Below are 25158 nucleotides of genomic sequence, written 5' to 3'. Positions count from 1 at the left end.
TATTGGTAAGTTAAATTTATAAATTGTACTAGCTTATTTACTAAATAATTTGAGAATGTTGATTAACTCTGTGAATTTTCTTTGATTGTCCAATAGTTTAAAATGAAAATCTGTTTGCCCATTTTAACTGCACACAATTGAAATGAATATTCACAAAATGTATTGTATGAAAATTCTAAAATCCTTAAGTAAATTGGCCCAATTTTGTGCAGCCCTTAAAAGGTGAGGGAAGACCCATTTAACAATTTTCTAAATCTGGCTGGTCACCCATACTAAATGCATGGCTGGAAAATCCAGTATTTTACTCCACTATTCTTCTGACTCTAGCATTGTCTCCAACGTTCAATTTTGATTTTAATGTCAGACCTATGTGTTTCATGTGGCAAACTGTGTACTTTGTTACTTAAATTTTGTTGCAGTTCATGTAGGTTCTAGTTTGTCAAGTAGGATTTATTTTTGTCCCTCCACACTGTGTATTTACCCTGTCTATAAATACCGTTTTTATCATTTCAGACAGAAATTCTCGATGAGGACAAACGCCTAGTTAGTGCTGTGGACTACTACTTTATACAGGAAGATGGAAGCAGATTCAAGGTGAGCTTTAAAATGTTAATTATCTCTGATTATTTTTTTAAGGAAAATTAGACTTTTTATTCCTTTTTCCTAGTTTATCTGGATCAGGTTTTGGTCTATGTCTTTTTGCACGCCTTACCTAAACAGCTGCCAGCTGGTGCAATGAGTAGGCAGTGTCACAATCCAAAAAAATACAATTCTCTGGCAAAGTAATGCCTCTGTATTTTTAGTGCCAAGTTATCCTAAACTGCTGTTAAACACCTGTCCCTGTTCAACTGGGGAAAAGATTTTAAATTTTATGACCAGAACATCACTGGAAACACTCTGGAAATCAGACAATTGTATTGCATTTAACAGTTGCCAAAGCCTTGGTATCTCAAATATCTTTCTATTCCTGTAGGTTGCATTACCATACAAACCTTATTTCTATGTGGCCACAAAGAAGGTAAGCTCACATCTGTATAATAACTTTATTTACTTTTGTGTTTATTGCTACAAAGCACCAGGAAGAAAATACCCCCTGGCCTGTCATCCCACCAGTGAGGAGGAATAGAGTAGTTTATTACCTTTTATTGTCTTTAGGAGGAAGACATTTCCATCTGTGTGTGATTTGTGTTTTATTTTTTTTCCCCTTGTGTGTGTGTGTGTATATATATGTAAAGTCCAAATGGCATTTTAGTAAAATGGCAAATATGACATTCACTGCAGGTGAAACTTTCTGGTAAATGTTTTAGTAGGCAGTAAATTTGCCACTAGTGAATGTTAAGTCCTGCTTTGATGGATAATTTCACTCCAAAAAGATAGCAAATGGGGAAAAAAATGTAGCGTATCAAACTTCTACACAAGCCATAATGTATTTAAAAATGTACCTTTCCATTTCAGTCTGTAGCACTGTAACGTTCACTGCAACATGGCAACACCTCCATAGAGTGTGAGTTTGTTAGTTCTCACATGGATGCACTGAGCAGGCTAGCTACTGAGCCGTGGGAGCAAAAAACTGTCAAAAGACCTGCATAACAAGGTAATGGGATTTTATAAAGCTGGAAAAGGACATTTAAGAAGTGGAAAATTCATGGATCTCTTGATGCCAAGGTCAGGTAGACTTAAGCCCCATACACACTATCAGATTTCCTGCTAATTTTTGTCTTTAGATTTACCAAAATCATGTAGTGCAAGGGCCTGCCTGATTGCTTACAAATTGAAACTCCTAAGGTTTGACCTCATATTATATGGTTTTGGTAAATCTGAAGGAAAAACTCAGCAGAAAATCTGATATTGTGTATGGGGCTTAAGAAAGCTTGCAGCCACAACTGCCAGAAGAATTGTTTGGATGCAAAGAAAAACTCACAGGTAACCTTACAGGCTTCTCTGGAAAAAGATGCTGTGTTTGTTTCAAGGAGCACAATATGATGATACTTGAACAAAAATGATCTGCATGGTCGAGTTGCCAGAAAAAAGCCTTTACTGCTCATTTGTCACAAAAAATCCTGATTGCAATATGCCTGACTGCACCTTTTTACACGCCTCACCGGGCTTTTTTTGTGTCATTGGCGCATTAAAGGCTTCTTTCTGGCAACTCGACAATGCAGCTCATTTTTGTTCAAGTATCCTCATATAGTGCTCCTTGAAACAACCTCCCTGTATTTTTCCAGAGCAGCCTGTATTTCTCCTGAGGTTACCTGTAGGTTTTTCTTTGTCTCCAAACAATTCTTTTGGCAGTTTTGGCTGCAATCTATCTTGGTCTACCTGACCTTTGCTTGGCATCGAGATCCCTGAATCTTCCACTTAATAAGTGATTTAACAGTACTGGCTGGCATATTCAAGGCTTTAGATATCTTTATATCCTTTTCTATCTTTTATAAAGTTCTAGTACCTGGTTACGCATGTCTTTTGATGGTTCTTTTCTTCTCCCCATGGCTCAGTATCTTACCTGTACGGTGCACCAATGTGAGCGCTAACAAACTCATTAACTTTATACACGGACTCTTACTGCAGTTTAAAAAAGCCGCAGATTTGAAAATTTTACCTTCTAATTGCTATTTTAACCTGTGTGTGTCACCAAGCCCAAACATTTTGCGATATGTAAACTTGATCATGGCCATTTGGGTGATTTTTATTATGATTTAAAAAGGGAGCCAAACAACTATGTGATAATGGATTCATATGATCGGTATCATCAAATAAAACTTTTTTTGGCATGATCATTTTAAATTTTTTTTTTTCCCCAATATAAATGCAAAAGTTTTCATGATTTCTGCCAGGGTATGCAAAATTTTGAGAACAACTTTATATCTTCGGTGGCGATATGGGTCGGAAATGCAAAATGTGTTAAAATCAATGTCATAGATCACCCAGAGGGGATTGTATCGCCCCCCCCCAACAAAAAGTTACTATAAAAAAAAGCGAGAAAACATTGTGTAATTTTTTTTTTTTTGGCAGGCATACGAGAGAGAAGTCTTATCTTTTCTATCCAAGAAGTTCCAGGGAAAATTGGCAAAACTGGAGTCTGTTGCCAAGGAAGATTTGGATTTGGTCAGTAAATTTTTTAGCTGCTTAACAGGTTTTTAGTTGGGGTGTGTGTGTATATGTGTATGTATGTGTATATAAATATATATATATATATATATATATTTCTATATCAAACTTTAAACCACATACTGTTTAACCTTATGTACAACATATGATTTTGTGATGTATATTATTTTAACCTAAAACCTGCACTTCTAAGTAAATGTAAGAAAATATTTTGAAATTATAGATATAAAAATTGCTTTGTAAGTAATGTTTTGTGTACACAAATTATTTATATTGTACACAAAATATTTCTTATAGTTATGTTCTTTAAATGTTTGAAGCTAAACATTAGTGACACACCTGCATGTCCTGTCATTCTCATATTTTTATTTTTTTAATTAGAAAATTGGTTTAGAGGCACTCATGGGTCTTTCAGAGGAGTAAGATCAAAAACAGCAGTTTTTATTGTCGCCTTTTTCATCAAAAATTTTACAATAAAAGCACTTTTTTTTTTCCATCGTCCTCCTCTGCAAAACCCATGAGTGCCTCCTAAACCAGTTTTTGGATTTATATGGATTTTTGTGGGTGAGCACCTGGGCATTTATTTCAAACTTAGAGCGCCGTGGCTACCCTTGGAATGGCATAGAAATAATTTTGATAGTAAAAATGGCTAGTATTGCCCCACAGCCACCAGAAAAACCTGCACTTAAGACAGGTGGGGATGAAAATTTGAGTGGTTATAGGCATTGTCATGAACATTTTGACCAAAGAAACCTATCAAAGGCATACTGTATCTTACTGAATCAAATGCATTTGAGTAGCATGTTAATAATAAAGTTAGCTGCCAGAGATGTGCAGAAAAAAAAACACTCCAGAAGAATGCGCATCATGTTTTGGTGCTTTTTCATTACTTGCCTACTGGGCCAACTTTATTTTTGCACACATGTTAAATCAACATTTTGTTGTTAGATTGCTGTGTTGCATGATATTTATCAACTGTTTATCAAACACTTTTCAGGAAAAAATACACTAAAATAAATTTTAGTGCAAACAAACACAATATTATACCCAATTTTTGGTCAAATCTATAAAATTTTGTTGCATTGACTAAACAGATGCCAAACACGTCAAGCCTTAACATTGCTTAAGTTAACCAGGAATTATGGCCCCTGAATCATTGCTCTTACTCACACTTTCACAGCGATACCTCGTATGGCACAATTGATGTTTACATACATCTGCTTTTTGTAAATTCTTTAGAGTAACGAGATGTGTATATAATGGATTTACAGCTCAGGTCATTGGCAGTTTAAATCGGAGTACATGCAAAGGAATCCTAAAGATACAATATATCTGTAGCCATATGAAAATGGCCTATGAGACCTGGACAAAAGGTCTCCAAAGATAATCATGTCACAGATTAAGTAAACCTTGTAATTCTCAAAAGTAAAAAAAGGATGCTGCAGGCCTTTTTTAGGCTTTTTTTTTTATTTATTTTTTTATGTTAAAAGGGTAAAGGAGCAGGAACAAGGCAAAAAAGAAATAACACAAACATCAGTGTGATGCTGTTCTTATCTTAGTAGTGGCAGTTCTTCTGCCTTGCAGAGGGCTTCTCCCAATATCTCCCTGATGGAGTCGGTTCCCTAAGATACCTCTGCCTTGACTAAGTCTTCTAAATGTTATGGTCCTATTTAGTGGAATTGACAGTAAAGAAAATAAGATTTTGAGCTTAGTGAAAAGCTTTTTCTTGGCATTCATTGAGGGGCACAGACAGGTCCCACTCACCTGTGTTTCCTGCTAGTTATAGTACATCGTTTGTGTTGCCACATTATATTTTTCTCCTGATCAAAGATGTGCATTAATGTGTGTGTTTTTTTTCAGCCAAATCATCTGGTAGGTCTAAAAAGAAACTATATCAAGCTATCATTCCATTCTGTGGATGACCTGATAAAAGTGAGGAAAGAGATCTCACCAGCTGTGCGGAAGAATAAAGAAAGGGATAATGCCAGTGATGCTTACACAACCATGCTATCTAGGTACATACATTCCATTTATCTGTTCAATGCATATTCATCTGGTGTGCCTCATTATCGACTTGAGAAAAAATAGATGATCTTGCCAGAAAAGCATTTTTAATACCAATTGTGCATGAGCATATTTTCCACCTGCTACAGTTAGGCCTCATGCCCACCTGCTTAAATTCCGCTTTTACAGGTGTTGGGCTTTTTTTTTTTTTCTGCCTGTAAATGCAACTCTGTTAGCCTGTGCGTATTAGAAGAGGGGTGTTTACAGGCAGAAATAAAAAATCTGATATAGCACTACACTGTTTTTGGTTTGCGGTATGTAAACCAACCCCCAGAACACTTTGATTAGCTCTCTCTCTCTGCCATTGGCTGAGAGCGCTGATCGGGAGTCTGTCAACACCGGCAGAATGGCAGATTTATTTTTTATTTTTTTTGATTTTGAACTGGCAGATGTCTTCTGATGTTCTGCCCGTTTGTATGGCCTTATGTGTGAGGCAGGTGAGGGGGCAGAGGAAATTGGCTAGAAAATTTAGAAAAATCCTGATGTATTCAAATAGAGAGCTGCTTTTATGTAATTTTATACCTGCCTAGAGTTCCACAAATTTCTATTTTGCATTATTATGGTTATTAATATATTGGCTTGCACATTTCTGAGTCCTTGGGTTAAAAGCTGTAACAAATCTCCAACTTAAAGAGTTTGAGTCATTGGGGTTCTTTTTCACCTCCTCCATGGGTCAGATGTCTAATGCTTCAGATCATCTTCTAGAAATGCCAGCAAGAACATTTCTGCGCAGAACATATGCAATTTGCTTGTCTACATGAGCCCTAATTGTCTATTACAGCTACTGTTTGACTTTTTTTTTGCCATTTATACAGTGCTTTGGCTGGAAACAGCTTGGCACCTGAAGATGAAGGCCCATCTAAAAAGATATCTGATCAGATGGAGAACTTAATTGATATGCGAGAATATGATGTCCCCTACCATGTACGCCTTTCTATAGATCTTAAAATTCATGTGGTAAGTAAAAGCCAACAAATGGATGCCCTATGTTAATGGTGAATTATGTGATTAACAAAAAACAACCATCCATATCTTATCTCTGTGCTGACGCATCTTACCTCTGTGCTGAAGCAACTGCAGCTGCCCCACGCTGGCTCCAAGACAAAAAGCGGACCTGACCGGGTTGTACCTATTCTGGTCTCCTCTAATATCTTTAGTGTGTTCAAACATTGGATTATCAACTTTGTAGGGCCCAACGCCAGACCTTGACTTAATAAGGGACATCCTCATACACCGCAAATGCTCTGGTGGCCTCAGTCTGCCTCTCAAAATACTTCTATGCTGCCTAAATCCTGCAGATAAATGCTAACTCTCCAATCCTATCACTAAATATATCTTGCAGACATGAGATGCAGTCTTATTATTCGTTGAGCATCCAATCTTCAATTGCCTACACTTTCCCTACTCATTCAGTCATGCTCCATGACAAAATTGAAGCCAAGCTGACAGACAAAATTAATACATTCTTGGCCATCTGGCAACCCTGGAGCTTTGAATTTCTACCTACTGGTTTCAACCAGAGCCTTCTAGGATCTCAAACAGCAGATATATTCCCCCCTCCCCCTTTTTTATTTTCTTTCTTTCACTTCCTCTCTTCTTGCCTTCCCCTTCTTTTTAATTTACCCCCACATGCAAGTTGTTCCTATGGTTATTTCACCGAATATATTTTCCCTATCCGTATGACAATCTGATTGATGCTCAATGTTGTTTTCCTACTTCATTGTAGGCAATCGCTATTTTTTCTTATTGCTTTATTACCATTCCTGTTCAATTGCTATTTTTTTTTTCTTTTGATTTATACTTGATCTTTGAAATATGTACATTACTCTTGATCTCTGATTTGTTGCCCCTTGTTATTGCTTTTTAAAACTCAAGCATATTGAACAAGAAAAAATGTGCTTGAATGTTTTCTCTTTTGTCAATATTCCAATCCAATTGACTCTTGTTGCCAGGCTGGCGTTTTCTTTATCGTACATCACAGGACATAGAGCCGGTTATTCTAATAATTACTTGGGCTATACGCCACCTATAGGTGAATGGACACTGGTAGATCAATCGGCTCAATCAAACAGGAAGTCCTCCCCTATATAACGCCTCCTATACGGGAAGTACCTCAGTTTTTTGCCAGTGTCTCTAAGGTGGTGGTCACTGATGTAATACATGTGCTCTGTGAGCATTCTTGGAGGTCTGGATGGTTCCATTAGAATCATGGACTTCATATGGAGCCATTCTAAAGAGCTGTCAGCCAAAATGGACACCTCATTGGACTGGAGAGAATAGATTCCTCGAGGTTTGCCTGTAAAACAGCCTTCCGGCGTGGACCCTGCGTAATGGAACCCTGTGCAGTGTTCGTTCTGACCAAGGTGTTTTCCTGCAGGGTACTATACAGGTCCAGGGAAGTGGACCCCAGATTACGGGAGACCCAGTTCCTGAAGTTTTTTTTGACAGAGCCCGCCTTGGTGGGTGAAGGCTGGACTCCTGTTAGACTCGGAGACCTGCAGCAGGCATGGCAAGTCTGCATGTTGCAGTTTCTCTTTTTCTTTCAGGAGTATTGGGCTCTGCAGTGTCTCCTCCAGCCACTAGAGGGCACTGGGTTCGCTCAGCATGTCCTAATCCTGTATAGACGGGAAATGGAAGGGCGGTCATTTGCTGGTAAACCATGTGGGCTGAAGGATCAGCAAGGCCTCTGAAGGCCTCTGAAGCACCATTGGCCATGGCTACATAAGAGCTATGTGTCCAGACACTATTATATACTGCATATTCTTGCTGTCTAATCCTGGGTGCTTGTACAGCTATCTGTCGATACACCCCTGTACAGGTATTGGTGCGCTTTAAGGAGTTGTATCTCCAGTATAGTGTGTTCTGTTGTGAAGCAGCATAGAGGCTGCATTGGATGCATATGTGATTGGCTAATCCTGCAAAGCTACTATGTGGCCTGGTTCAGTTGAGCAGGTGCAGGTTTGCAAACTGGCTTAAACGCATGTTTGCTAAAACACGTGTTTTCTTAACCACTTAAATGCAGGGAACTTTCACCCCCTTCCTGCCCAGGCCAATTTTCAGCTTTCATCTCTGTCCCGCTTTGAATGACAATTGAGTGGTCATGCAACACTGTACACAAACAACATTTTTATCATTCCCCCCCCCCCCCCCCCCATAAATAGAGCTTTCTTTTGCTGGTATTTGATCACCACTGGGGGTTTTGTTTTTTTCTTTGTTCCTGTTACAAACCAATGTAAAGAAGTACATTTTCCCCTTCATTGATGAAGCTGTACTGATTAGCGCTGATGAGGAGGCACTGATGAACGGCATTGATGAGCACTGATAGGTGACACTCATAGGCGGCACTGGGCACTGATAGGCATCACTGGCTCAGAGTGCCATCTTAATGGGCACTGATTGGCATCCCTGGTGGTCTGAAGTGGGCATCCTCAATGGGTCTGCACTGATAATATGCAGACAACCCCCCCCCCCCCCCCCCAACCCCATAAACTGCGCTTTCTGTTTACACTGTGATCTGTGATTGGACACAGCTGATCATGTAGTGAAGACCTCTACGTCAGAGGCTCTTTACCGGAATTGGAGATGCAGTGTGTCAGACCGACAAACCACACCACCTATCGCAGTGCTGCGTGCCCCCCCCCACCCGGCTTATCCTGCTGGACGTCATATGCCGTAATTTTGCTATATGGCGGGAGGAAAGTAGTTTAACGCATATTGCGTGAGACACATGATTGTGTGCATGTTTGCTTAGAAAACACATGATGCATAGAAGACCTGTTTGCTTACTAGCATAACCACATTTGCGTGAGCACGTTTGCATAAATGCATATTCTATAAACCAATGTTTACATAACTTGAACTGCGTAGATGTTTTTTAGCATTGAACTGCATAAATATCTGCTTATTTACATTAAGCTGTGTGTGTGCTTATTTGCATTATACCGCAAACATACAGGGTTTGATAGTGGGAGGCTAACTTTGTCGTAGGCTTGCATCCTTGGGGAGCTGCGTATTCGTTTTGGCTAATATAGTTGCAACGTTATTTACCTGTTGGACCAGCTAAATGACTACAGAAGGGAGAGGTGGTCGGGTGAGGCAGGTACACCACCCTCAGGTCCAGTGATCTGGTGGTGTTTACATCTCCTGTTGGATCAATGACCTCAGGGTTATCTGAGCCACTGTGGCGCCTGATCTCGGATCAAGCCTGCTTACTACTTGGATGGGAGACTGCCCACGAAGACCAGGGGCTGTAAGCTCTTTCCCTCCTCTATCCCTCTTAAATGAGGGAGGCATCTGAGGTTGCCGTGTATTGAGAGCATCTCAGACCAGAAGATTTTAGGGCAGTCTGAGGTGGTTCGATCCATCTTTAACTGGCAGACACCTTAGGTTAAGTATACCACTTGGGTCTATCTGGGTTTGCCACAGAGTCGCCTGTCTTTTGCCTTGCATTGGATTTTGGAGCAGAAGGGCTCATTATTGTAAAACAATTATATGGTAGCAGTTTCAAAACATGAGGTCTATATTAAGATCTCAAGCTGCTGAGCATCCTTCTGTTTCAGATGGGCTCGGTCTGTTCAGTGATGACCTCTCTGCAAGAGGTAGATTTTGGGGTCCATAATCGGTAAATGCATATCTTCATGTGCTGATTTTGTTTTCAGGCTCATCAAAGATTTCTGTAATTGCCGTAGAAAGTCGTTTTTTATTTTATTTATTTTTTCCCTTTTTGTGAATCTGCCCTTTGGGCTGGCCACAGCTCCTGAGGGATCACAGAGCACCTAGCCCTGGTGCTGGACTTGCTGAAGACACAGGGTGTGTGAATCTCAATATATCTCAATAATCTTTGCCCGGGAAGCAGTCGATCCCAGGGTTTCCTTCAACACAACTTCTTCCTGCAGAAATGTATCTAGGTCGAAGCCCATTCCCTACGTGTATTTCTACTCCAGGTTTTTTGTAGAGGATCATTCTCTCTGTCTGGAACTTGGTGACTCGGGCATTGGATTGCCGGATAACTCTGTTCCCGGGGTATTGCAGAGCTAAAAATTGTTGGTTGATGGTTCTGAATCTGGAAAAGGGGAAATTCTTTCTTTCAGGGGTTTGAAATATAATAACCACACATGCCAGCCTTTCCAGTTGGTTGAAGGTGGTTACAATTCAGTGGACTTGGTCTCCACAGGAGAGATAACTGCCCATCAATATCTTGGAACTTTTGGCCAATACACCTTGCTCTGAATTATGGAACAAACCAAACCAGTTGTAGGTTCAATCAGGAAATGCCTCTGCAGGGGCATGTATATCATCCACCAGGGTGGCACCAGGATTCATGCGGCTCTGAAAGGTAAACCATATTCTGTCTGGGACAGCACAAGTGCGATCTCTATCGCCAGTGCAATTTTTTTATTTCTCCAATCGGTAGGGGGAAAGAGATTGGCCTTAAGTACCGTTAAGTGTCGGAGTTCGTCCCTATCCATTTTTTTTTTCCAGAGGCCCTTGTTTCTCACTCCTTGATTTATACTTCATACACCGTGTAACATAGCCCATCCTTTTCTGGTGACAGTTTCTGTGATGGGGTTTCCCTCCCCTTAAGGGTATTGCTGTGGAATGTACCATGTGGTTATAATAACCGGCTCTGTGTCCTGTGATGTATGATAGACAATTTTAGACTTTTTTTTTTTTTTCTACAGCTTACCTGTAAAATCCTTTTCTTGGAGTACATCACAGGATACAGAGGTCCTTCCTCTCTTGTCTGGGAAATATATTGCTTGCTACAAAACTGAGGTACTTCCTGGGTTGGAGGGGGTTATATAGGGGAAGACTTCCTGTTTGATCTACCATTGTCTATTCACCTAATAGGTGGGGTATAACCCAAGTAGTTATTATAATAACCGACTCTGTGTCCTGTGATGTACTCCAAGAAAAGGATTTTTTTCAGGTAAGCTGTAGAAAAAGATCACATTTTTACTCTGTACTTATTCATACCAATTCTCTTATTGTGATCTTTCAGGCTCACTGGTACAATGTGCGATATCGTGGAAGCTCTTCACCTCCAGAGATAACAAGGCGCGATGATCTTGTTGAAAGACCGGTATGCATGTTAGGTGTTTTTATTTTATTTTTTTGTCCTAAATATTTAGAGAGAGCTCTAAGTCCTAAAATTGTTTCTTTTGCGTGGGTTTTTTTACTTTAGGATCCTGTGGTCTTGGCATTTGACATTGAAACCACAAAACTGCCTCTGAAGTTTCCTGATGCTGAATCTGACCAAATTATGATGATCTCCTATATGATCGATGGCCAGGTGTGTCTTCATTCAGATTATCAACTTAGTCTGGCATGACAAGTAAGACTAGTTGATTTTTTATTTTTGTTTTTTTATACCTGCATTTTGCTTTTTTTTCTCCAGGGATATTTAATTACAAACAGGGAGATTGTATCTGAAGATATTGAAGACTTTGAGTTCACCCCAAAGCCAGAATATGAGGGACCATTCTGTATCTTCAATGAGCCAGATGAGGTAAGGCATAAGATGCTTATTATTATACAAGATTTATATAGCGCTAACGTAGCTCTTTACAACATGGGGGCAGACAGTGCAATTACAATACAATTTAATACAGTAGGAAGTAAAATCGTATTTTTGTAAGAAAAACGTAAAATACTTGTATTTAAGCGGTTAAATACCATCCTTTTTTCTGTGTTAGTCATTCTCTAGTAATTTTTATATGTATTAGAGTGTCTGCTAAAACCTTTAAGTGTGGCCAAATGTATAAAATTATATGTAATAACCTAAGTCCTTTTTACATAATGACATCAGAAAAAAAATATAAGGATGGTTTATGTTCTTCTTTGGGTTCAGTATTTAGCTTCATGATTTTAGCACCAATAGTAATTACATTTTTTTCCCTACCCAGGCACACCTTATACAGCGTTGGTTTGAGCACGTTCAGGAAACAAAGCCAAGCATAATTGTAACTTACAATGGGGACTTTTTTGACTGGTAAATGTGGTCCTTTGCTAGAGCCCTATAGCTGAGTGTAGCAGGTTTATTACTTTGTGGATGAAACCTTGTTTTATTCCAGGCCGTTTGTAGAGACTCGGGCTGCAGTTCATGGGATGAACATGCTTCAAGAGATTGGATTCCAGAAAGATAATCAAGGGGAGTATAAGTCAACATCCTGTATTCACATGGATTGTCTAAGGTATGTTAAACCAAAATTAAATATTGATGTAATTTTACTGTATTTGTGTTTGAAAAGAAATGTTAGTACTTTTTGTAATTTTATATTTACATGAAATTTTATTTCTAACGGCAGCCACATTTACGCAGGCTCTTTCTCATTTGCAATGCTACAAAAACATTGCTAAATTTTTATTGTGTACTTCTATTGCCCTACTAAAACCATTGCATTTCCTTTGCAACCGACATCTTAAAGTAGAACTAGCAGCAAATGGGGGAAAAAATAATTCATTTTGCTACTAGCATAAAAACAGTCTACAAGTAACAGTTCTAAACGTGACTACACTTTCTACTCTCATGTCCACTTGATGTATTCATGGATAGATCATGTTTTCCCATGCTATCATGCTATCCTTTGGAACCCCGGATATAATGGAGGATTTTACGGCGGATTAGAATAGCTCGGGCTACGATGTAGGCGTCCAAAGACCTGGGGGGGGGTGTATGGGGGTGCTTGAGTTTCAGAACTATTATATGGCAGCGCATTTGGCTTAACTACTCCAGCTCCACAGCCATTGCTACTGCCCTAAGTGGGTCTCATTGGAGTCCCAAGCGTGCACTCTGCTCTCTGCTGGCAATGGACCTCATCCTTTTGGACTTCCCCCCAAAGCACTGTAAGGCTATTTTGAGTCCGACACTTTCCCTTATGCATTTGGGAAATGAGTTGCAGGAGATGGCCCCTACGGTCAGCACATACCCCCGTGGTCCCAATCTTCGGCAATAACTTGTTTGTCCCTGGCATGCAGCCCGATAGATTTGGATGGTGGGTAAACAAGGCATGTTGCCGCATAAGCATCTACTTAGATCACGGAGGAATACGTCCTGCCTCGCACTTCACAGGCAGTTTGGAGATGCCCCCTGGGGCGGCTCTCGGGGGGGGGGGGGGGGCATCTCCATGCTATATAAACAGTTTACTATCCCCCCTGGCAGCCTATCCTATCAAGTAGCATGGGACTGATGTAAATGGAGCACCCTACTCCACAAAGGTATCCTAAACGTTACCCTGATTGAGGGGGGCTGTAAAGTATATGCCAGATGGGACTTGGTACCTGAGCGCCTCTCCATAATGTATCCAGGCACCTCAACCTCTTCAGGGGTTGTGGACAGGTGGGTTCACCACTGCATATATGGTGGACATGCCCGAGGTTTGTCGCTTCTTGACTAGGGTCCACTCCTTCATACTCTCGGTCACATTGGTTAATATTGTTAAAGATGCTAGTGTCCCCTACTGAATAAACCGATGGAAAATATCCCTAGGCGCACACAGACATTAATGTTTTATATTCTTGGCGGATAAAATTGCCATTGCGTCAGCTTGGAAAAATCCTACTATAGACGTAGACTATAGACCCCTTCTCGAGAAAATATGACATTTTTTTAATGCACAGTACGATTACCGCTTACTTTTTTGCAGGTACTCGCTGATACCAATTACCGATACCTAATCGCCTAGGAAGAGAGGTGGCAGGGGTTGTTCGGGCGTTGGGTGACGGCAGGGTGGGAGAGGAGGGGTAAGTGAGGGCAAGGTAGTTGAGGGTGGGGTGGAAGAGTTGGGATGGAAAAGGCTGTGATCGCTAGGGTTTTTGGGAGACATGGAGTCAGAGGGGACAGCTGGTAGAGGGAAGGCAACAGGCAGAAGTGACTGCAGGCATGGTACAGGAGACAGCCAGGGACTGCAGGCATGGTACAGGAGACAGCCAGGGACTGCAGGCATGGTACAGGAGTCTCTCGTGGGACAAGTGATATAGGAGACAGTCAGGGACTTCAGGCATGGTACAGGAGTCTCGTGGGAGAGGAGCTGGCCGGACAGCACATGGAGGAGGGGGAGAGCGCCGCTGCTCAGTTCAACAGGTTATTGCCCATACAGAGCCCCCCCTGTTCTCTTCCTCAGCATCCAGCCAGGGAGAGCCCAGATCCAGTGCTCTGTGTGGCTGGGAGTCAGAGTTGGAGGAGGGGGGTGTGCAGCAAAGGATACAAGGCTTGTTGGCTGTTAGGATGGGCGGGCCTGCACCTATTGATGCCACTGGGAGGAGTAGGCGGGAATGGCACTGTCCGGAGGGGAAGAAGAGGAGGTGGTCTGCTCCGAACCAATGTACCTTCCGGTGCCGGAGCATTTTGCGAGTACCAATACCCGCAAAAATGGATAGTATTAGCGCCGATACCCGTGCATCCCTAGTTATAATAATTGCTTGTGGAAAGAATTGACCTACTATGCAGTTATGCCACACGGATTAACTGGTCGTGCTTTTACCTTAGCAAGGATGCATTTTAGAGACCATGCCATCTCGCTTATACATTACACACTGGGTGGCTGGTAGAGCTCCTGCACTGCAGAGCTTATGTAATTTCAGCGTTCTACCAATATATCAGTAATGGTTACTGTCCTGCTTTTTATTTTAGTTAAATTGTGTTGAAGGGGCCACATAGCAGACCCCAGCTGCGAGTATGTTTACCGGTTTATCTGTCACAATTGGAGCAAGCGAGGATTGTTCACTACTCTACCAAATGTTCTTTACTGTTTTACTAAAATAATAAAACTATTGAAACAAAAAGAGTCCGCAAGTCACTCAAGACTTGCTACACTATTCAGCCGATTCCTTAAGGATACTGACCTGAAGTTCCTAGTGGGCTCTAGCGCCACCCTCTGCGGAATCAAAAGCTCAGACCTTCCAGAGGCCTTAAATGATGCCAGGCCACCAGTCGCAGAGGCCATCTCCTGACCTAGAGTACCAATAGTCTATTCGTAAGTGTGTTTATTGTGAACATATTTCGATGAAGCTCTGTCCCTCTTTCTCAAGTCTTTAGAAAGATGGACTAAGCTTTGAGACGTTGACAATATTTTATATAATATATATATATTTTAGTGTGCAATGCTCCACTACAATACAAAAATTCAATTCGATTTTGTACGTTTGCCCACTGACAAAGAAATGATCACTTTATAATTTTAATGATAGGTTTATTTTAACAGTGAGACAAAGTAAAAAAAAAAAAAAAAAAAAAAAAAAAAACAGAAAAACGCATTTCAAAAAAAGCTATAAATTGATTTGCACTTTAAAGAGTAAAATACGTTTTTGACCCCTACGCAAAACATGACTTAGTACTTTAGTTGGCCACCAGGTTTGCACACATCTCAGGAGGGATTTTGTCCCACTCCTCTTTGCAGATCCTCTCCAAGTCATTAAGGTTTCAAGGTTGAAGTTTGGTAATTCGACCCTTTGGCTGCCTCCACATATTTTCTATGGGATTAAGGTCTGGAGACTGGCTAGGCCACTCCAGCAATGTGCTTCTTCTTGAGCCACTCCTTTGTTGCCTTGACAGTGTGTTTTAGGTCACTGTCATGCTGGAATACCCATCTATGACCCATTTTCAATGCCCTGGCTGAGGGAAGGAGGTTCTCGCCCAAGATTTGATGGTACACTGCCCTGTCCATCATCTATTTGATGCCATAAAGTTGTCCTCCAAACATGAGTTGATGCCAAAGAGCTTGATTTTGGTCTCATTTGTCCACAACTCTTTCACCAATTTGTCATCTGAATCATTCAGATGTTCATTATCAAACTTCAGACAGGCCTGTACATGTGCTTTCTTGAGCATGGAGATTTTGCGGGCGCTGCAGGATTTCAGTCCTATACTGTGTAGTGTGTTACCAATTGTTTTCTTGGTGACTATGGTCCCGGCTGCCTTGATCATTGATCAGATTCTTCCATGTAGTTTTGGGCCGATTCCTCACCGTTCTCATGATCATCGAAACTCCACGAGATGAGAGGGAGATTGACTGTTGTTTTGTTTTTCTTCCATTTGCAAATAATCACACCAACTGTTGTCACCTTCTCACTTAGCTGCTTGGCGATGGTCTTGTACCCCATTCCAGCCTTGTATAGATCTACAGTCTTGTTCCTGACATCCTTGGACAGCTGTTTGGTCTTGGCCATGGCGTAATCTGATTGCTTCTGTGGACAGGTGTTTTGTATACAGGTAATAAACTGAAATTAGGAGCCACTCCCTTTAAGAGAGTGCTCTTAATTTCAGCTCATTACCTGTATAGAAGACATTTATATTTAAATGATGCACAGTTGGAGGCAGAATTTTTAAGATGACCAGTGCTGCAAAACAAAACTTTTTATGCTATTGTGCTTGCGGGGCATGTTTAGCCAACTGATGGGCGGGTTTGCAGGACGTGTTTAGCATAACATTTTGTTTTGCAGCACTGCCCATCTTTAAAAATTCAGCCCCCTAACTGCCCATCATTTATAAATCCAACCCTCACCAACATGAACTCGCCATGGGGACGTAGGGAACAATCTGACAGAAAAATGTCTTCTGTTGGCTATTGTGCGCAGGTGTCATCTTGCCGTCACAACAGCCGATCGTAAAATCAGCTGTTGTGCTGTTCCGTGCGCCGTTCATCCCGGGCACTTTGTGACAGAACACCGAAGTTCTTTGCTTTGAAAGAATGAAAAGATACTTTGTTCCTACTTATTCACGTGTTGTGATTAAACTTGGCAGGCTGTCTGGATTTTTTTTTTTTTTTTTTTTTCCAACTGTGAGAACTCTCTGCACTTGTTAAAAAGAATTGACATGCTGTTTTGAAGATGGGGAAGGGAAAAAGATTGCGATTACGATTCTTAATGATTAATCGTGCAGCTCTAATCTTATTTGGGGTTAATCCCCCTTGGGGGGGGGGGTGTGTGTGTGTGTGTGTGTATGTAATCTATATATCTATATCCTCTCTCCTTCCCCTCCTCGCTCTCCTCCCTCCCCCCTCGCTCTCCTCCCCCCCTCCTCGGTCTCCTCCCCCCCCCCTCCTCGCTCTCCTCCCCCCCCTCCTCGCTCTCCTCCCCCCCTCCTCGCTCTCCCCCCCCCCCCTCCTCGCTCTCCTCCCCCCCCTCCTCGCTCTCCTCCCTCCCCCCTCGCTCTCCTCCCTCCCCCCTCGCTCTCCTCCCTCCCCCCTCGCTCTCCTCCTCCCCCCTCTCCTCGCTCTCCTCCTCCCTCTCCTCCCCCCCCTCCCTCGCTCTCCTCCCCCCCCCTCCCTCGCTCTCCTCCCCCCCCCCTCCCTCGCTCTCCTCCCCCCCCCCCTCGCTCTCCCCCCCCCCCCCCTCGCTCTCCTCCCCCCCTTCCTCGCTCTCCTCCCCCCCTTCCTCGCTCTCCTCGCCCCCCTTCCTCGCTCTCCTCCCCCCCTCCCTCGCTCTCCTCCCCCCCTCCCTCGCTCTCCTCTCCTCTCCCCCCCTCGCTCTCCTCTCCTCTCCCCCCCTCGCTCTCCTCTCCTCTCCCCCCCTCGCTCTCCTCTCCTCTCCCCCCTCGCTCTCCTCTCCCCCCCCCCTCCTCGCTCTCCTCTCCCCCCCTCCTCGCTCTCCTCTCCCCCCTCCTCGCTCTCCTCTCCCCCCTCTCTCGCTCTCCTCCCCCCTCTCTCGCTCTCCTCCCCCCTCTCTCGCTCTCCTCCCCCCCCCTCTCTCGCTCTCCTCCCCCCCTCTCTCGCTCTCCTCCCCCCCCCTCGCTCTCCTCCCCCCCACCCCCCCTCCTCGCTCTCCTCCCTCCCCCCTCGCTCTCCTCCCTCCCCCCTCGCTCTCCTCCCTCCCCCCCTCGCTCTCCTCCCTCCCCCCTCGCTCTCCTCCCTCCCCCCTCGCTCTCCTCCCTCCCCTCCTCGCTCTCCTCCCTCCCCTCCTCGCTCTCCTCTCCCCCCCCTCGCTCTCTTCCCCCCCCCCCTCGCTCTCTTCCCCCCCCCCCCTCGCTCTCTTCCCCCCCCCTCCTCGCTCTCTTCCCCCCCCCTCCTCGCTCTCCTCCCTCCCCCCTCGCTCTCCTCCCTCCCCCCTCGCTCTCCTCCCTCCCCCCCTCGCTCTCCTCCCTCCCCTCGCTCTCCTCTCCCCTCCCTCGCTCTCCTCCCTCCCCCCCTCGCTCTCCTCTCTCCCCCCCTCCCTCTCCTTCCCCTCCCCCCTTCCCCTCCCCCCCTCCCTCTCCTTCCCCTCCCCCCTTCCCCTCCCCCCCTCCCTCTCCTTCCCCTCCCCCCTCCCTCTCCTTCCCCTCCCCCCTCCCTCTCCTTCCCCTCCCCCGCCCCTCCCTCTCTTCCCCCCCCCCCCCCCCCCCCTCTCTCTTCTTCCATCATCTCTATCCCTCCCTTCCCCTGCTATGTTCTTGGTTTTCTCAACCTCCAAAAATACACACTATTTTACACTGGATTTTTGGGGTTTGTATATCTTGTGCTGTGAGCCTTTCAGTAATTGTTTGCTCTTCTTGTAGGTGGGTGAAGAGAGATAGTTACTTGCCTGTTGGAAGCCATAATCTTAAGGCAGCTGCAAAAGCAAAATTGGGTTATGACCCAGTTGAGCTGGACCCAGAGGAGATGTGTCGCATGGCGACTGAGGAGCCGCAGGTACATTTTCCCACTGTATATTCATCTGTATCAAAATAAAAAATTGTCAGCAGTTTGTTTTTTAAAGAAGCTCCAATCAAATTTTATTTTTTCAGGTACTAGCCACGTACTCTGTGTCCGATGCTGTTGCCACATACTACATGTACATGAAGTATGTCCATCCATTCATCTTTGCTCTTTGCACAATCATCCCTATGGAGCCTGATGAGGTTAGAAACTGACTACAAAATCTAAATGCTTTTAAGAAGTAAATTGTCTGTAACCTACAATTAGGCCGCGTACACACGCGCGGACTGTTCGCCCAACTTTGTCCGTCCAACAGTTTCAGCAAACAGTCCGCTCAAAATTAGCATGGACGGACATGGCCACACACGACGAACGAACAGTTTGCTGAAACCGTGCGCGATGACGTGAACGGCACGTACGACGGGACGCAAAATACGACGTCCTATACACTGCATTATAGCTTTCGGCGTGAAAATCCTTTGAGCATGCGCGCAACTTTGTTTGACGAACAAGCCTACACACGAGCGGGCTGTTCGCTGAAACAAGGTTTCAGCGGACAGTTTTTCGGAAATTCCGAAAAACCTTGTCCGTCCAACTGTCCGCTGAAACTGTCCGCTGAAAGCCCACACACGAGCGGACTGTCCGCCCAAACACTGTTCAGCGGACAAAGTTGGGCGAACAGTCCGCCCGTGTGTACGCGGCCTTATATTTTTAGTTGGCTGATTTGAGAATTGTAATGCATCTGTGCTAATACTTTCCCCCAGGTGCTGAGGAAGGGTTCTGGAACCCTCTGTGAGGCATTGCTGATGGTCCAGGCTTACCATGCTAACATTATCTTTCCCAACAAACAAGAGACAGAATTCAATAAGTTAACTAATGATGGCCATGTTCTGGACACTGAAACTTACGTTGGTGGGCATGTGGAGGCTCTTGAGTCTGGAGTATTTCGCAGCGACATTCCCTGCCGCTTCAAAATGGTAAATATCTTAAGGCTGAATGTATGTGTTTTTTTTTGTTTTTTTGATAGAAGAAAAAAACATGGCAAATTGAACATAAGATAGGTGGCTCGCATAGCCCTAAGTGATATGATATAAAAAAAGTACGGATAGCAATACATGTGAAAACAGTCATACAGAAGGCAATGCCAAAATGGTAAATATCTTAATATGAACTCTGCTTTGGTGGTGGCAGCATTCCAGGAGAAGGTGACTAGATGGCAGGACTTCACACTCACCCTTTATGGGATGAGTGAACCTATTTAGAATTTTTATGTTTCAACCAAAATTTTTATACATACGGTCTAACTCCCCTAAGTGTGTACCGAAAAACGTGTAATTGTATAAGAGGGAGGTATTGTTGCTATTAATAATACGATAATCCAATGACCATGTGATTGCATGTATATGGGAGATGTGTAAAATGGACCCTCGCGCCACTATGTGCTAGACGTGAAATAAATCTACGTGCATAACAAAATATAATGTAACAATCTGTGGAATAACGAAAGTGCAAGTGCTACTAAATAAAACAAAAAATGCAGCGGGACAAAATAGTAAACACAAACTATCACTTGAATAATTAAAAAAGAGTCCTGCGCAAATGATGCCACAAAAAATAAATAATGTATAAAAATGTGAAGAAAACAAGAGTCAATGTAAATATTTCAAAAATAAACACACCAATAGTGTAAGTGTGTAGTGAAAAAGCACTGGAGAAAGAACAGGACCAAATGTTCCAAAGGATCAGGCTCCCAGAACTCTCACCTCAGAGATGGAATAGTAAGGCAAAAGAAAGTAATTCCAATGGACTTCTCCTTCACTTCTCTGTGCACAATCATCAAATGGTATAAACTTCTACCACTAGAGGGCCGATTCAATCTCCTATGAGTAATGCTGCAGCATATGTATCCTCGTGGTATGAAACTTAAAGAAAACACAGAGGGGAAGGGGGAAGGGAGAGAGAAAGGGGACTCCAATAGTGTAGTGGTTTCCAAAACTGAATAAATTTATTTAAGAGAAAGCAAATGGACTCTCACATTTAAAAAGAAAATATCAAACAGAAAGAGATCTGGCGTGTACAGCCAGTCTTACGCTCGTTCCGGTATTCCTACGGCCACTCAGTGGCCGTAGGAATACCGGAACGAGCGTAAGACTGGCTGTACACGCCAGATCTCTTTCTGTTTGATATTTTCTTTTTAAATGTGAGAGTCCATTTGCTTTCTCTTAAATAAATTTATTCAGTTTTGGAAACCACTACACTATTGGAGTCCCCTTTCTCTCTCCCTTCCCCCTTCCCCTCTGTGTTTTCTTTAAGTTTCATACCACGAGGATACATATGCTGCAGCATTACTCATAGGAGATTGAATCGGCCCTCTAGTGGTAGAAGTTTATACCATTTGATGATTGTGCACAGAGAAGTGAAGGAGAAGTCCATTGGAATTACTTTCTTTTGCCTTACTATTCCATCTCTGAGGTGAGAGTTCTGGGAGCCTGATCCTTTGGAACATTTGGTCCTGTTCTTTCTCCAGTGCTTTTTCACTACACACTTACACTATTGGTGTGTTTATTTTTGAAATATTTACATTGACTCTTGTTTTCTTCACATTTTTATACATTATTTATTTTTTGTGGCATCATTTGCGCAGGACTCTTTTTTAATTGTATATGGGAGATGTCATACAAGTTTTGAGGACTTGTTATTTTCAGTTATGTGGATTGCAGAATGAGTGCTTCTGTTTTGGTTGATTTATTTTGGGGGGGGGGAAGAGAGGAACCTTTTAAATTGTTTATACCAGGTTCAACAGCTTATAGGTGGCTGTAGGAGCTATAGGGGTTGAATAGTTTGGTTGTTGATGTACTGTAGTCCCCCCCCCCCCACCTTTTCTCTTGAAGAGTACCTGTACTCCCACCCTTGCATATTGAATGTTATATGTACACATATATTCTTATCTGGAGGTTAATCTCTGTCCAGCGATGTCCACGAGTGTTTCTAAGACTCTCTCTCCTGATTGGCTGAGACAAAGCAGCACGCAATTGGCTCCCACTGCTGTCAATCAAAGTCAGCCAATAGGGAGAGGGGGGGGGGGGCAGGCCGTAGTGCTGTGTCTGAATGGACGCCGGGAGCTGTGACTCGGCTCGGGTGCCCCCATAGCAAGCTGCACTTGACAAGAGGGAGGGGCCAGGAGCACAGAAGATTGACCAGAGAAGAGGAGCATCTGGGCTGCTCTGTGCAAATCTACTGCACAGAGGAGGTAAGTATGACATGTTTGTAAAGTCTCTTTTTTTTTTCCCCAATCAAAATAACAATCGCTTTAAAGGATAAGTTCACCTTTTTGTAACATGTTACACCTATATACTGGGTGTAACATGTTATATATGCACTGACCCATGCTCCACCCTGTTCCCCTGTTTTGACAGCTAATGGGGGAAACCTTCTCCATCCCCGCTCCCCCCCTCCCCTCTCACGCTAGCTGTTGCAATCTAAAAAAAGATGTGGCCGTGCAGGCTGCGTCATCCATTCAATGTTCTGTGAATGGGAAAGCTACAAGATCCGACAGCCTTTGCCACTGTTGGCTTGTACTTCTCAATGAACTACCATGGTGCTGTTAATTGCTGTGGTAGTTCACTTTCTGTCACACATCTTATGTGATTTATTAACGTATACCCAGCACAAGGATAGCGCACTTTTAATGAATTCTTGTTTCTGCTAGTGCGCCGGTGCAGGGTTCTGTGGACTGACTGCAGAACTCTTTTGTATCAATTTTTTCGTTCTGTATGGCTTTCAGGGTCAACTTTTTCTTGAGTAAACACTGACTAGTATTATCAAGAATGCTACCAGGGTAAGAGCAAGTCCCACACTTTGCTACTTAGATGCAAGTTATACTTCACTACCCACCTAACGTTCATGTGAAGACCCTCTTAGCTTGGTTTCCTTTCCACCATAAAGACCTGGCATCCCAAGTCTGTCAAACCCATCAACAAGTGGGTTCCCCCCTTCACTTTACAGAGTGGGGGAGGGAGTTTCTGGTTTTCCTTTGCAGACGCTTGAAAGTATTACAACCTGGATGCTTGATTGCAAGAGGTGGTGTCCCCAGGGTGGTTACAAATGCTTGCGTTTTCATCTTTAGCACTTGGCCTACTTCCATTGAACTATCTCCAGACTCTTGGATTATGGGGTTAGCGCTCTGGTCCCTGCTGTAGACCATTTTTAGGGGTTTTACGCCAATCTGTTCACTGATCCTGGGCCCCAAGGAACTATTCCTCTCATTTTGGTCCTCAAAGTATTTCTACATACCCAACTTTACAGCACTTTGTGTACTTTGTGGTGGGGCTCCTGCATATCCAGTATCTTTTGCCTTGTTCTCGGCACCTTGGCTGTTCACCAAGGTGCAGACTCCATTGTTGACCCTCTTGCAATATTACAGTATTCCGATAGTGGGTATATGGACCTCCCTCTTAATGGAGCCGTCGGTGAGGGTTCTGGAGAACAAAGTGTCCCTGACTGTCTAGATGTTACAAAAGTTTGTTTAGCTCTTGAGCCTTTAAAAGTCTTTGTTGACCTTTTTATCTTGAATATCTGGGGCTTGTCCTGGACACTTTACCAGACCAGGGTCTTTCTTTCCCAGGAAAAACTGTACTTTCCAGGCTCCCATTGTTGTGGCCTTCTCACCACATCGGCATTAATATTTGGGATTGATAGTGGCATCTTACGAGGCATTTCCATTCAAGGAATCTGCAGTATTACATTCTTGTCATCTTGGTACATATTGGCCCTGACTCTGGTCAGACCAAATTTTTGGAAACCAAAGATTAGGCATTCTCTGTCATTCCTCCCTTTGTTTTGGAAAATTCTGGGGATTTGAAATCTTACCATTTGTATACTAGGTGATTTGGCTATCTTTCCGGTGTTAGACCGACCTGTTTTGTCCTCTGCTTTCAAATACTGACCAAAAATATCACAGTGGTGCCATACAAAAGTTGTTGGGAAGAACCAGAAGTCTTGCAGCAACAAGAGGAAGAGCATCGTGTCTTGACAGAGCATCATGTTTCATTTTCTGTCAGCCTTGTGCAGACAACTAGCAGGCTGATTTTCTGAGCTGGCACCACCTGGAACCGAATGAATGGTCTCTGTACCTAGAGGTGCTCCAAGACCTGTGTTGCAAGTGGGGGATGCTGGTTGTGGATCTCCTAGTCTCCACCTTCAACATCAAACTAGACAAGTTTGTATCCAGGTCCAGAGATCTGCTGGTGGAGGCAGTGGGTGCAGTAGTCACTCTGAGATCAGTACAAATTGGTTCTATGTCTGTCTTCACTGAAGCATCTTCTTGACTGCTTCACTGGATGGAGATGGCCATTCTCAGGAAGCATTGCATATTAGTGAATACAGGTTTTCCTTTGAGGTGGAGATTATAATGTCCTCCAAATGTCTCTCCACCTCAGCAAATCAGAGGTAGCCTTGTATTCATTCATAAAAATAGGCTTCCAGTGAATGGCTAAGCAGCAGGGTGGATAAAAGTCAACAATTAAAAAAAAATATATATATATATAATATAATATAATTTTTTTTTTTTATTTAAATCTGATTTGTTTGATTTTAAATCTAATTTTTTTTTTTTTTTTTATCAGATTTATTTTAATAAAATGCTTTTTTGAAGTAAAAATCTATCCATAGATGTCTATTTTAAGATTAATGATTTAGTTTATTCAGCATGAAATGGAGCTTAGTTATATAGCATGAGCCTGTATATTTTGCAATATTTAAATTTTTGGTAAACTCATTCAATGAATGCAAGCTGAGATAACATGCACTACATTGATGCATTCACACAATTTCACAGTAACCATGAGATAAAACAAAGTTCAGGGATATTCCTTTATCCCATTGTATGATTAAATTGATTGAAGATACCAACTGATACAGCTCTATCTATGAGATTAGAGAGCTCATTTTTAAAAGGCTCAGTGGGATCACCCCTCAATTTGAAGTAAGTGGCAGAATCGGACAATTGTCGTAATGCTTCACTCCTATAACTTACTGAATCTAGGACTACCACCGAGCCCCCTTTATCTGCATTTTACTACTATGCTGGTATCTTTGTTCACACGGTCAACATATATTTTTTCTTCAGCTGTAAGATTACCTAAAACTTTATTTCTAACACTGCTTCGTGCAAGGTGTGTCAAATCCCTCTCCACCAGTTGTTGGAACAAGTCCATATCCTTGCTCCTGGATCCCACAGGATAAAAATTAGATTTTATAAGACACCATCACCGTGGGATGACATACATTGATATCTGCAGAGTCAGTACATGATTCAAAAGCAAGATCAGTGAGACCTGATAATGCACACACCTCAGGAAAAAAATGGGGAGAGGGAATG

The 25158-nt window shown here is 42.9% G+C and overlaps 1 protein-coding gene across 1 annotated transcript in view; it reads left to right on the top strand.

Annotated features, from left to right (window-relative positions):
• POLE (DNA polymerase epsilon, catalytic subunit) overlaps positions 1-25158 on the top strand; it is a 132514-nt gene that overhangs the window by 13904 nt on the left and 93452 nt on the right. Inside the window, exons 3-15 of the mRNA XM_077461194.1 lie at positions 514-594; positions 974-1018; positions 3013-3105; positions 4969-5123; positions 5988-6129; positions 11174-11254; positions 11357-11464; positions 11570-11680; positions 12078-12163; positions 12246-12365; positions 18641-18773; positions 18869-18982; positions 19544-19756. Coding sequence (XP_077317320.1) covers positions 514-594; positions 974-1018; positions 3013-3105; positions 4969-5123; positions 5988-6129; positions 11174-11254; positions 11357-11464; positions 11570-11680; positions 12078-12163; positions 12246-12365; positions 18641-18773; positions 18869-18982; positions 19544-19756 — 1482 coding nt within the window. The remainder of the gene's footprint in view (positions 1-513; positions 595-973; positions 1019-3012; positions 3106-4968; positions 5124-5987; positions 6130-11173; positions 11255-11356; positions 11465-11569; positions 11681-12077; positions 12164-12245; positions 12366-18640; positions 18774-18868; positions 18983-19543; positions 19757-25158) is intronic.

Source organism: Lithobates pipiens, unplaced genomic scaffold (genome assembly GCF_037356315.1).
Source record: "Lithobates pipiens isolate NorthernLeopardFrog02 unplaced genomic scaffold, aLitPip1_a1.2 Scaffold_3, whole genome shotgun sequence".
Lineage (NCBI taxonomy): Eukaryota > Metazoa > Chordata > Amphibia > Anura > Ranidae > Lithobates > Lithobates pipiens.
The sequence above is the reverse complement of the archived record's forward strand: the minus strand, read 5'-3'. Positions and strand labels throughout refer to the sequence as shown.